The sequence below is a fragment of the Cebidichthys violaceus genome, unplaced genomic scaffold, assembly GCF_023349555.1.
Source record: "Cebidichthys violaceus isolate CVI_PGR_0920_01 unplaced genomic scaffold, fCebVio1.0.p SCAF_26, whole genome shotgun sequence".
Classification (NCBI taxonomy): domain Eukaryota; kingdom Metazoa; phylum Chordata; class Actinopteri; order Perciformes; family Stichaeidae; genus Cebidichthys; species Cebidichthys violaceus.
The window spans coordinates 1,683,866-1,696,535 of record NW_027176439.1 but is presented as its reverse complement, the minus strand read 5'-3'; the positions used below and the strand labels follow the sequence as shown (position 1 = coordinate 1,696,535).

The window sequence follows — 12,670 nt, the reverse complement described above, 5'->3', positions numbered from 1 at the left end:
GACGATGGGCTCTTGATACGTGTGACTGAGAGTGTATGTGACAGTGAAGCGGCACTCATTAATTCATAAACAGCAGGCCACGAATAGAGCTGCAATCTTGTGAGGAAACCACTGGGGAGGAGGAGGAGGAGGAGGAAGGGGAGGATGAGGGGCACAGAGGGCAGGTTGTCTAACTGCTGCAACTTTCCCCCTCATTATCCTGATTCGACAGCGCAGAAGCCAATGAAAACCCAAGTTGCATGAAGAAGCGCCTGGTTACCGGGGCAGAAATGCATTCCTGGAACTCACACCTGGACTTTAAAAGGAAAAAAAAAAAGGAGGCACACATTTTTGCCAAGATGTAAACTTGGCAACCTGAGGGGAGACTCTGCAAGAGGCTGATTTCACTGTTTTGAATGTGTCGCCCTAAATACGAATTAAGCGCCTGCTCGGGCCAAAACCTACGTCTCAACAACATTATTTTAGAAACGTACACCTTTAAATGAAATCAGCATCAAGTCTGAATCAGAGCCTCACTGTCAAAAACACCAGGCGTCATTTATACAACTGTATATTTTACTGGTCAGCTTTGCGATTCTCAAACATCTACCTACATATGTGTCAATACAATTCATATCAGCTTCTAAAGGCTTGAAGAAATGCTACTTTTTTTCAACATCCTTCCAACACTATAAATAGACCTGATCGCTTGGTCGCTTAACGGCACAAGACAACCCACAACCACACAGCAGCATGTGATTTAACTTTGATTTTACATTTGCTATTTTGACATGTTAAAGTACCGCCGTTCACAGCCTATTGTTCTATCTTTAGGTCGTGAAAACACGCACCTTAATTTGAAGAAACCCACCAACAACAAATGGTAAATGAACTGTACTTTTATAGCGCTTTTCTGGGCTTCAGACCACTCAAAGCTCTTTAACACTACATGTCATCATTCACACCCATTCACACACTGATGGCAGGAGCTCCCATGCAAGGTGCCACCTGCCCATCAGGCATTCATACACGCAGGAACAGCCTGCAGGAGCAATTTGGGAATAAGTGTCTACTTTATAATCCATCTTTGGGGATGCGTGTGTGTGTGTGTGTGAATATGCTTGTTATTACCTTATCACAGTGCAGCTCCAGGTTCAGGTCTCCCTTGTTTGTGTGCAGACGGACGTAGCCCTTCTTCTTCACATAGCGGTAACGCACCGTGTCGTCCGCGATGGCATCTATGACATGACAAAAACAAACCAAATTCAGCCTTTTTAATACATCGAAAGATGAAAACATTAGGGATTATGAGAGAGAGCGAGGGGATGTCATCTTGAAGAACAACCGGAAGACTTTATTGATTGTTTATGAGTCTCAGCGGGAAGATCTCTGACCTTTAAAACCCTCAACGGAGCAGGTTGTTAATTCGATTTCTGCAAGTTTTATTCTCCTATTAAGCATCTTAGCTTTGTTTGTATTTACTGTTCAGCCTTCATACAAGACAGTGTTACTTACAAAACATGACCGCATGTTAGAGAAAGAAACAAGCAATTCAAATAATATAAATCCTTTCCTGCATCCAACACTACAACCCACATTGCATAGTAATATACATACATACATACATACATATACACACACACACACACACACACACACACACACACACACACACACTATTAAATATTTTAATGTTAAAAAAAATACACAATATAAAGACAACATGGCTCTGTATTCTTAGACATGTCACCCTGTTTCTGGAACCTGAACTGGGTCACTAAATCCAAACATGGCTCTCCTCTTCTGAACTTTACTGAACCTACTACACAGTTGCATAAGAGCAGATCTCATAAGAGCAGATCTCATAAGAGCAGATCTCAGAGGCTGACAGGAGAAGACAAACCAGTGGAACTGAGCAGCTCCCAGTTTGAGGCTACATTCGGCTGAGTGTGTGATCATGAAGCTGCACTTTGCTGCTACAGAGCAGGCGTGAGTGTAGCCGGTCTACCCCCCCCCCCCGAACCGATAACGATTAAAGCAGCTAAAGAAAGAAGAGGTGAATGTGTCCGTCTGCTGGGAATGTGGATGTTTGTATTTTGATGGAGGGCGAGATGTTCACTTGCCTGCTTCTTGTGTTGTTGCAGGAGTCATGGCCGTGGATGTGAAGGAGGCGGAAACTCTGCCTGTAGAGTAGTGGGCCTGAGGAAAAAGAGGCAGAAATAAAGAAATAGCAGCTTTAAGGTCACATTTACTACTTTTAAAACATTACTTCTGTTAACATATACTTTCATGATGTCAGGACTGTCTTCAACAGCCATCGAATGTATAGATGTTAGTTTTTCTTTTTCTCAAATGTAATCTGTTCTGAACGGCAGAAATCTCATCATCAGTAGAAGTCAGATTAGAGCAGTCACCCTATCAGATTTTAAATACATGATTATCGTGGCCAAAAGAATTCCCGATAACTATATCAAATAAAAAAAATCCCCAAAAAAATCTGTCAACTTCAGCATTAACTTTGTTTAATGAACAAGAACAATCTGCATTTCTTGCAGTTTTTTTCAAGAAATCCCCAAAACTGGTGAGCTAACTTTTTTCCGGATGCAGGTAGAGGATCTCACTCTCGTCGGTCATCTCCTCCGTCATGATAAGCAGTCACACACTGTGGTAGCTAGCTTGTTATTGCGTCACGGTGACGTCATGTCCGGTGTGTGTGTGTGTGTGTGTGTGTGTGTGTGTGTGTGTGTGTGTGTGTGTGTGTGTGTGTCTTTGAAGCCCTTTCAAAAGCATCTCATGGTCTTCAGTAGGAGGAGTTTGATCGGTTCCCATCATGTGACCAACGTATTGAACTTGGGTCACTGTTGAAAAGACTTATGAGGGATGAGATGTGCCTGAAAGCTCTGGTCAAAGCTAGTAAGTGGACTTTGGATTTTTGTCAAACATCTATTCTTAGCATTTAATGGAAATTTTACGGATTAATAGATACATAAATAGATGAATGAATTATGAAAATAAACACTACTTGCAGCCCTTATTTGTATATTTATCTCTGAAGATCAGGTCCTCTGCTCAAAGGCACTTCAACAGGGCAGCCACATACACGGCCGGTCCCCACATTTACGCTAAGTGGTGCATCAATTTAACCATTGTTTTCAGTGGCGCATAGATTTGGACGAGAAACTCCAAAGTGCCACACTGGTTGTTTTTTTTCTGGCGGTACCTGACAAAAAAAAAAAAAGGTTCTTTGGGTTTAAATTATAGTAGAATAGCTGAACAGTAATATAAAGCAACTAAAAATACAACAAAACAATGCGGTGAGATTGGAGGAGTTACTTGAGGAAAATGAAAGCGGAGACGTGAAAATGGATTTTAAAAGCTTGCGCGTCTACTCTACGGTCCCGGTTTAGCATTCTTCTGCTCTAGTTCTTGTGAAGGCGCATGAAAGCCCAGACGGTTACCTTGTGTGCTCCGTCTGACCTATATTCCCTGTTCCCTCGGATGCTGCCAGAGCATCACCTCGACTGTGAACTCCAGACGAAGAGCAACCGAGGAAAAGCTCTGGCGTATAAAAAAAAAAAAACACAAAGAAAAAAAAACCCAGACGGGGCGCAGCATCAAAGGAGAGCCGATAAGAGTCGCTGATGCCGTTTAGTATGAATCGCACGTCATCCTCTCCGGTTATTTAAGGACACGGTGGTCGCATGGCCGCGGTTGACCCTTTTTTTATTGTTGCACATCTGTTTGTTTCCCTGCAGTTAAACCTGATTAATAACCCTGGGAGAGCAGACATGTAAGAAGATTACAGTTAGTATCCAGAAGATATTTTAAAAATAAAGAGTATAAACCTGCTACATACTCAAAAGAAGTCTTTGTTTTTATTTATTTATCTGACGTTTTCAGACCTCGACATGTTCTTACTGCCCGAGTCTTTTACTAAAAGTGTTCACTTCCTGTAGAGTAAGATGTGGAACATTATTCATCTTCCTCTCGGCACAGTGAGGGTTCTTTGTTCTGTTTCTGGATGCAGTTGTTTGTCATACTGTCGATGTATTACGATGTATTACTGAGTGTTTGGCTCCCTCCTGTGTACAAAGGGAAGATGACGCGTCTTCGCCAAATGAACGCCCTCTTGAAATGCTGCAGCAGCACAACTGAAGAATTTAATCATTCCTTTAGAAAAAATAAAAAGTCAAAAGCTGCAATACAAACATATACTTATTTTTTTTTTTTTTACTTTTAAAAAAATACTGCAGGTGCTCTTGCGAAGTATGTACAGTTGCATGCAGGATGCATTCAATTGGTTTATACTACTTCCTCATAACATTGACCCTCTTGCTCATACAGTTGTGGTCAAAAGTTTACATACACTTGTAAAGAACATAATGTCATGGCTCTCTTGAGTTTCCCCGTTATTTCTACAACTCTGATTTTTCTCTGATAGAGTGATTGGAACAGATACTTCTTTGTCACAAAAAACATTCATGAAGTTTGGTTCTTTCATGACTTTATTATGGGTTAACAAAAAAAGTGATCAAATCTGCTGGGTCAAAAATATACATACAGCAGTGCTAATATTTGGTTACATGTCACCTTGGCCATTTTCACTTCAATTAGGCGCTTTTGGTAGCCATCCACAAGCTTCTGGCAAGCTTCTCGTTGAATCTTTGACCACTCCTCTTGACAGAATTGGTGCAGTTCAGTTAAATTTGATGGCTTTCTGACATGGACTTGTTTCTTCAGCATTGTCCACATGTTCTCAATGGGATTTAAGTCAGGACTTTGGGAAGGCCATTCTAAAACCCTAATTCTAGCCTGATTTAGCCATTCCATTACCACTTTTGATGTGTGTTTGGGGTCATTGTCCTGTTGGAACACCCAACTGCGCCCAAGACCCAACCTTCGGGCTGATGATTTTAGGTTATCTTGAAGAATTTGAAGGTAATCCTCCTTCTTCATTATCCCATTTACTCTCTGTAAAGCACCAGTTCCATTGGCAGCAAAACAGCCCCACAGCATAATACTACCACCACCGTGCTTGACGGTAGGCATGGTGTTCTTGGGGTTAAAGGCCTCACCTTTTCTCCTCCAAACATATTGCTGGGCATTGTGGCCAAACAGCTCGATTTTTGTTTCGTCTGACCACAGAACTTTCCTCCAGAAGGTCTTATCTTTGTCCATGTGATCAGCAGCAAACTTCAGTCGAGCCTTAAGGTGCCGCTTTTGGAGCAAGGGCTTCCTTCTGGCATGGCAGCCTCTCAGTCCATGGAGATGCAAAACACGCTCGACTGTGGACACTGACACCTGTGTTCCAGCAGCTTCTAATTCTTGGCAGATCTGCTTTTTGGTGGTTCTCGGTTGACTCTTCACCCTCCTGACCAATTTTCTCTCAGCAGCAGGTGATAGCTTGCGTTTTCTTCCTGATCGTGGCAGTGACAAAACAGTGACATGCACTTTATACTTACAAACAATTGTTTGCACTGTTGCTCTTGGGACCTGCAGCTGCTTTGAAATGGCTCCAAGTGACTTTCCTGACTTGTTCAAGTCAATGATTCGCTTTTTCAGATCCATGCTGAGCTCCTTTGACTTTCCCATTGTAGCGTTTGTGGGCGTTTGTATCCAATGAGCCCTATTTAAATGGCCTCAGAGAAGTCACCAGCTGTAGTCACTCATAATCACTCACAAGAAGTTAAGAGGCCATGCTATGAAGCTCATTTCATTGACACAACTTTGTAAGTCACCAAAATTGCTAATTCATGTTGCTGTATGTATATTTTTGACCCAGCAGATTTTGTCACTTTTTCTGTTAACCCATAATAAAGTCATGAAAGAACCAAACTTCATGAATGTTTTTTGTGACAAAGAAGTATCTGTTCCAATCACTCTATCAGAGAAAAATCAGAGTTGTAGAAATAACTGGAAACTCAAGAGAGCCATGACATTATGTTCCTTACAAGTGTATGTAAACTTTTTTTTTGCTGCACTAAAGGATTGTGGGTAAGTTTAGCCTAAAAAGCACGCTGGCTCGCACACTGCAAGATGTAGTAGAACATCCTGGTATTTTTGTCACACCGCATTTGAAATGCTATGTATTGAAACATACTAAATATTATGGTAGTATGGACATTGGAACACAGTACAAGTGCGTTTAAGCTCGTCTGAACTTTGTTGAATCAAAAAAGTTTCCAGCTAAGAAGAAGAACCAGCTGTTTGAGTCAGTATCAGACCGATATCGGTGCATCTCTAGTTTATAATCGTCTGCTACATTATGAACATCCAGATCTCTCAGGTGGTCCGGTTCAGGTCTGCTTTCTGTCTCCAGAGTCAAAACTAAACTAGGTTTTATGCTCCATATATCTGGAACAAACTCCCAGAAAACAGCAGGTCCTCTGGAACTCAGACCTTGGATCAAAGCTGACTTCTCGGTTTGCTGCCGCCTTATTTTAATCAAATAATTATTAATTTCTTGGAACTTTTATTCTTGTATTTTATCCCTGTATTATTCTATTCTTTGTCTTTTGACATTTAATGTAAAACTCTTTGAAATCGCCGTATTGCTATGAAAATAAACTTGTCTTGTCTTCTATGTATATATAGTTTCCTTATTATACACTAAGCTTTTCCTCAATATTATGTTACATATGCTAATATCACTATTTTACTTGTATGTATATTTAAGTTGATGTATTATTATTAAGTTTTGACCTGTTTTCTACAAGTACAGTTGCTTTTATCGATACACTTTTGAGTACTTCTCTTCTTTTTAAAACTATTTTTTCATACACAGATGGAAAAGTTTATGCATCCCACATATTGTAATTGCACTGTAAATTGAGCATCTTTCAATTAAACAAATCTAAACTGTTAAATGGACAAGAAGTGCCTGAAAAAAAAGCAATAGTCTAAATCCTACCTGCTGCTAAAATAGCACTTTAACGTCTCCTTGATGAACAAAAGACTGAACGCTCCGGGGAAATCCATGAACTCCACCTCAAGTTGGTATTGTTTTGTCAAAAATAATGATTTTCATAATTTGGTAAAAACAAAAAACCTCCCTTATTAGATGCCTATTTCCATGAGGTTTGAGGTGAGCGTCCTTTATCAGAGACTGAACTTGGTCCTCCACCTAAGAGGAACTTGTGGTTTTTAAGTAAACATGAGCTGAAAGCTACAATGAAACTGATGAGAGTTCAGACTTTGTTACCAGGAAGCTCCTATTTCCTGCCAGATACGTATTAATTAGACATTCATTTAAATGTTAAGTATCCAAGTCAACAAACTGCCAAGTATGACAGATTTGAACCAGCAGCTTCTGATTGATGAACTCTTATTAACTTGTAAGGTTTTGTTCAACAAAATTTTAACAACTTCCATTACCAGGAGGGATGTTTAGACATCAAAGACTTTCAGGTCTCTAATGTGAGGGAATAAAACATGAGCTGGGAATAGTGAGACATTTCATATTCCTCTCCTTCTCTTGCAGGACTTTATGTTTTACATAACTTCAGCACCGTGGTGTTTTTACTCACAGCGTTCAGTTTGTCCGTCTTCTTGGCTGCCTTCTCCGTCATAGTGGAAGCCAGGAGCTGGTCCCCCTTGTAGTCCTTGTACAGTTCAGCTAAGGTCTCCCTGGTCTCCAGGTTGGTGGTCTTCAGGTGGTACGCCGGGTGCAGCTTGGCCTTTTCCTCATCTGAACCGTGCCGGGGAAACCAGAGCAAGAGGAAGGAAAGCGGTTTAATCAAGGCACTTTCATATTCCGTGAAGAAGTTTAACTCTGATGGATTAGAATTTAACAGAAATGCAGAATTCCCTTTATTACTAATAGTTGATTAACAAATAACCCACCTGGATCCAACACCTTCAGGTTGTTTTTCACGTGGAAGAAGTTGGAAACATTGAATTTATCCAAGTTTGTGGGGTCCTGCAAAGACAACCCCCCAAAATATTATTAAAAGGTTAATTTTCCATAAATAATGTGCTTTCAACAAAACAAAACAACAACCCACCTGAAGAACGATAATGTCCTTCCTGGTGAAGGGTTCGTCGGTCAGCAGGTCTTTAAAACTCTTGGTCTTGATGTTGAGTTGCTCAACAGCCTGAGTGGAAACGGAAACATTTAAGAATTGTTTATCGTGTGATTGAATGAATACAAACACACAATTTGCTGACTCCCCGTCTAGACACTAATGGGCTTTACGGCATCGCAAAACACACTTCATTCAAACTCCTGGGTGAGGAGTGTAACAGTAGTGAGTGAGGAGTTAGCAGGCAATAAAAAAGGTGTTTTTGATAAAGGGTGAACCACTGCAACCACGAGAGGTCCTTGAGCACGGCGCCATAACTGGACGCCCAAAAGAATATGCAGTTTGCTGCAACAGAGGGCGAGATTAGCCGTGGACAGAAATAAGGGTGCACACTCACTCACTCACAGACACACGCAAGCGATCGCATGAGTGTCATCCTCAGTTTTTTTGGAGAAACACTGTTTTGTACTAAACTAATTGGGTGCGATGTAAGGCAGACCATGTGGGCTGAGCATCGCCACTGTATCACACTGAAATCAAATCAATTACATCTGTGAGTGAGTGAGTGAGTGAGTGAGTGAGTGAGTGAGTGAGTGAGTGAGTGCGCGGATCAATGCAGGGAGAGTGTGCGAGCTCACAAACCTCATAAGAAAACACGTTGCCGGTGACCTTATTGGCCACGAAGTGAGAGTTATTTGTGAAGATGTTGTACAGAACGGGGCAGTGATACTTTCCTGGAAGAAAATGAAAAGAGACAGTGAGGAGCAAGCGGAGCAGCCGACAAACAAACAGTCTGAAAACGTCTCATACAGAAGTCAAGAAATACTTCATGTTAAGTTATATCACCTCTCCCACATCATCATCATCATCATCATCATCATCCTCATCCACTTGCTTTAATTTGCTCTTATCCCCTCAAAACATTACCCTCTTTAACACACACACACACACACACACACACACACACACACACACACACACACACACACACACACACACACACACACACACACACACACACACACACACACACACACACACACACTACTCACTAGTTTCTACATTTAAGGTTAAGAGTGAATTGAACACATGTATCTTTATTTATTTACCATCGTTGTTCTTGGCAAAGTTAAGTTTGATGAGGGACTTTGCTTCCAGTTTCTGTGAGAAGGAAGAAAAGTTTAGTGTCCAGTCATAAAAATAATGTCATCAAAAAAATATTTACAAAAATGGAATGGAAAAAAAAAAAAGGTTCCTCTTTTCCTAAAAAACAACAATATTTTATATTCAGCTATTCAATAATGAACACATGATAACAACCACTTGTGGTAAATAGTAAAGAGTGTGGCCTCTAATAGCAATAATATTATCAATATCAAATATTTTCAATTAATCTCTTAATTGTTGTAAAAATCCAGAAAGGAGCAAATCGTCACATTTGAGAAGCTGGAACCAGTATATGTTTAAACGTGTTGCTTGATAAATGACTTAAACAGTTAAAAGAGAACCACTCTTTATGTGGACGTTCAATCAGTGTTGATAGTAAATGTAGTCGATGGAAGCAATAAATTCCTCTGTGAGTCCTATATTGAGCCAGAAAGCTGAGTCAGCAGCTGCAAAATCTGTTGTACTTCCTGCATCCAGCTTCGTCATTTGAGGATATTAGATTTCTAGTCAGGGGGTACACAGAACTTTCTAAACAACACTTCTTTGTTGTGCTACGTTTTTCAACAGCAAAAACAGCCGTTTTGACCGACTCAGATATTCAGCCTTCTTTGTTAGAGCCAGAGTTCACGGCCGAAGAAACGCAGCTGAAAGAAGCTGCGGCTGCATTAGCGGTTCAAGGCGATATGACCAGTGGTGACCCTCCGAGCGCCAGAAGCTCGCGTGCAATGCATCCTGGTACACGTAGGCACTGCTGGCACGGCTTCGCAAGCAGATCTCCGGGTCAATAGAGCACGCACGCACTGAGAGGTTTATTGCTTCTATCGGCTACATTTATCATCAACACTGTTTGGGCATTATTATTTAAACCATTAGGAAGCATGTTTGGCCACATGACGCGTGTTGTTTGCTCACCTCTCCAGAGATGGGGTTAGTGCCGTACCTCTTGATCCACGGCATAATGCTCCTGAAACACAAGGTACAAAAGGAAGTGATCTTTATTTAAAGGTCGGAATAGAAGCAATCACAACACATTCAAGCTTCGATGTGTTCTCAACAACAAACTTGTTCATCCTTCATCCTTATCTCATATTTGGCCTTTAACAATTTGCTTTCATATTGCCCCCAGTGTGACACCAACAATGAAAGACACATCGCTTGAAGAAGGATTACTAAGAGCTCCATGTATCAACAGTTGCTGACGGATATCTTAACCTGAACTAGTGTTGAGCTGACAGACATATCATGCAACAAACAATCATAACAACCCCGTAGAACCAGGACACAGTTGGACTTGCCTATTGTCATTTTATTTGTTATTTAAATCATCTACTTACAGCAAGTCAAAGACGACTCCCTCATCAGTACAGACAGGATATTCAAACGGCTGCAGGGACAAGCTGAAATGTTTCAGAGAAAACACTGAAGTCAAACAGTCCAGACAGATTTTCATAGATTGAATTGCATACATTTCCCCATCTATACAATGTATTGTTGTAAAGTATCCTCCACTACTGGTGGAACAACATGGCCAGATTGTTGTTAGTCTCATAGTAGACTTGTATCTCTGCTGATGGTTAACAAGTCTCTTCTTACCTGCAGTGGTCAAACGGAAGCCGTCTGAAGTTGGCCTGTGGGATTTCTGAAAAGCAAAATAAAAAAAAAAAATCAAATGGCATTCAATTATATACGTCCAATTTATATTTAACGACACTTTCAAACACCGTTACACTACATGTTGTATTTCTAGACCACAGTGGGTGAAATGGTGGGTATTAAAATAGTTTTACTAGCTTCTATTAAACTCAGTGTAGTAGTATAGAGTGTAATAGTATAGAGTGTAGTAGTATAGAGTGTAATAGTATAGAGTGTAGTAGTATAGAGTGTAATAGTATACACTCTATACTACTACACTCTATACTACTACACTGTATAGTATAGAGTGTAATAGTATAGAGTGTAGTAGTATAGAGTGTAATAGTATAGAGTGTAGTAGTATAGAGTGTAATAGTATAGAGTGTAATAGTATAGAGTGTAATAGTATAGGCTCTATAATATCACACTCTATACTATAGAGTGTGATATTATAGAGTGTAATAGTATAGACTCTATACTACTACACTCTATACTACTACACTCTATACTAGTAGTATAGAGTGTAATAGCATAGAGTGTAGTAGTATAGAGTGTAATAGTATAGAGTGTAATAGTATAGTGTAATAGTATAGAGTGTAGTAGTATAGAGTTTAATAGTATAGAGTGTAATAGTATAGAGTGTAATAGTATAGAGTGTAATAGTATAGAGTGTAATAGTATAGTGTAATAGTATAGAGTGTAGTAGTATAGAGTGTAATAGTATAGAGTGTAATAGTATAGAGTGTAATAGTATAGAGTGTAGTAGTATAGAGTGTAGTAGTATAGAGTGTAATAGTATGGAGTGTAGTAGTATAGAGTTTAATAGTATAGAGTGTAGTAGTATAGAGTTTAATAGTATAGAGTGTAATAGTATAGAGTGTAATAGTATAGAGTGTAGTAGCATAGAGTGTAGTAGTATAGAGTGTAATAGTATGGAGTGTAGTAGTATAGAGTTTAATAGTATAGAGCAGGGGTCGGTAATTGGCGGACCGCGGAAACACACTGACCAATTGCATGCATTAATTTAATCTCACGTGACGCTACTCAGCCAATCGAATGTTTATTCCAAAATGCATCGTGAGTCGAATGAAATTACGCAGACAGGCGAGAGACGGACACCATTGAGAGAGGCGGAGAGCATTGAGAGAGACGGAGAGCAGTGAGAGAGACGGAGAGCAGTGAGAGAGACGGAGAGCAGTGAGAGAGACGGAGAACAGTGAGAGAGACGGAGAGCAGTGAGAGAGACGGAGAGCAGTGAGAGAGACGGAGAGCAGTGAGAGAGACGGAGAGCAGTGAGAGAGACGGAGAGCAGTGAGAAACGGAGAACGGTGAGAGAGACGGAGAACGGTGAGAGAGACGGAGAACGGTGAGAGAGACGGAGAACGGTGAGAGAGACGGAGAGACGGAGAGCAGTGAGAGAGACGGAGAACAGTGAGAGAGAGCAGTGGGAGAAGTAAGTCGGAAAAGCAAGTTAACATGGCGTGCTCTAAAAAGAGAAAAGTGGACCTCGAAAACCGAGCTTTTAATAAAGAATGGACGGACTTGTATTTGTTCATTCTTCCTGCTGGTGCTACAAAACCACTCTGTCTCATATGTTCAGAGGCCGTGGCCATTAAGCGCCAATGTGAAACGCCACTATGAGACCAAACACAAATCTTTCGACCGAAGCAGCTTTTTCCACTATGAACATTATTAAAAACAAATATCATTCCAGGATATCCAATGAGCACCTTCATATGTGCATGAGACTAGCCCTGACACCATTCCAGCCCAGATTTAAAATCCTGGCAGGACAAGCTACAACTCACTTCTCTCACTAAACAAGAAAAAGAGATGGAGTGGGATGTAAGAGGGAAAGAAAGAGAAAAGGA

General features: G+C 40.6%; 1 protein-coding gene across 1 annotated transcript in view; it reads right to left on the bottom strand.

Annotated features, from left to right (window-relative positions):
- ppil2 (peptidylprolyl isomerase (cyclophilin)-like 2) overlaps positions 1-12,670 on the bottom strand; it is a 34,572-nt gene that overhangs the window by 19,028 nt on the left and 2,874 nt on the right. Inside the window, exons 3-12 of the mRNA XM_068720968.1 lie at positions 10,761-10,806; positions 10,502-10,564; positions 10,080-10,131; positions 9,110-9,161; positions 8,643-8,734; positions 7,983-8,072; positions 7,822-7,897; positions 7,506-7,666; positions 2,103-2,178; positions 1,111-1,217 (exon numbers count right to left, since the gene is read on the bottom strand). Of these exons, the coding sequence (XP_068577069.1) occupies positions 1,111-1,217; positions 2,103-2,178; positions 7,506-7,666; positions 7,822-7,897; positions 7,983-8,072; positions 8,643-8,734; positions 9,110-9,161; positions 10,080-10,131; positions 10,502-10,564; positions 10,761-10,806 (815 nt within the window). The remainder of the gene's footprint in view (positions 1-1,110; positions 1,218-2,102; positions 2,179-7,505; positions 7,667-7,821; positions 7,898-7,982; positions 8,073-8,642; positions 8,735-9,109; positions 9,162-10,079; positions 10,132-10,501; positions 10,565-10,760; positions 10,807-12,670) is intronic.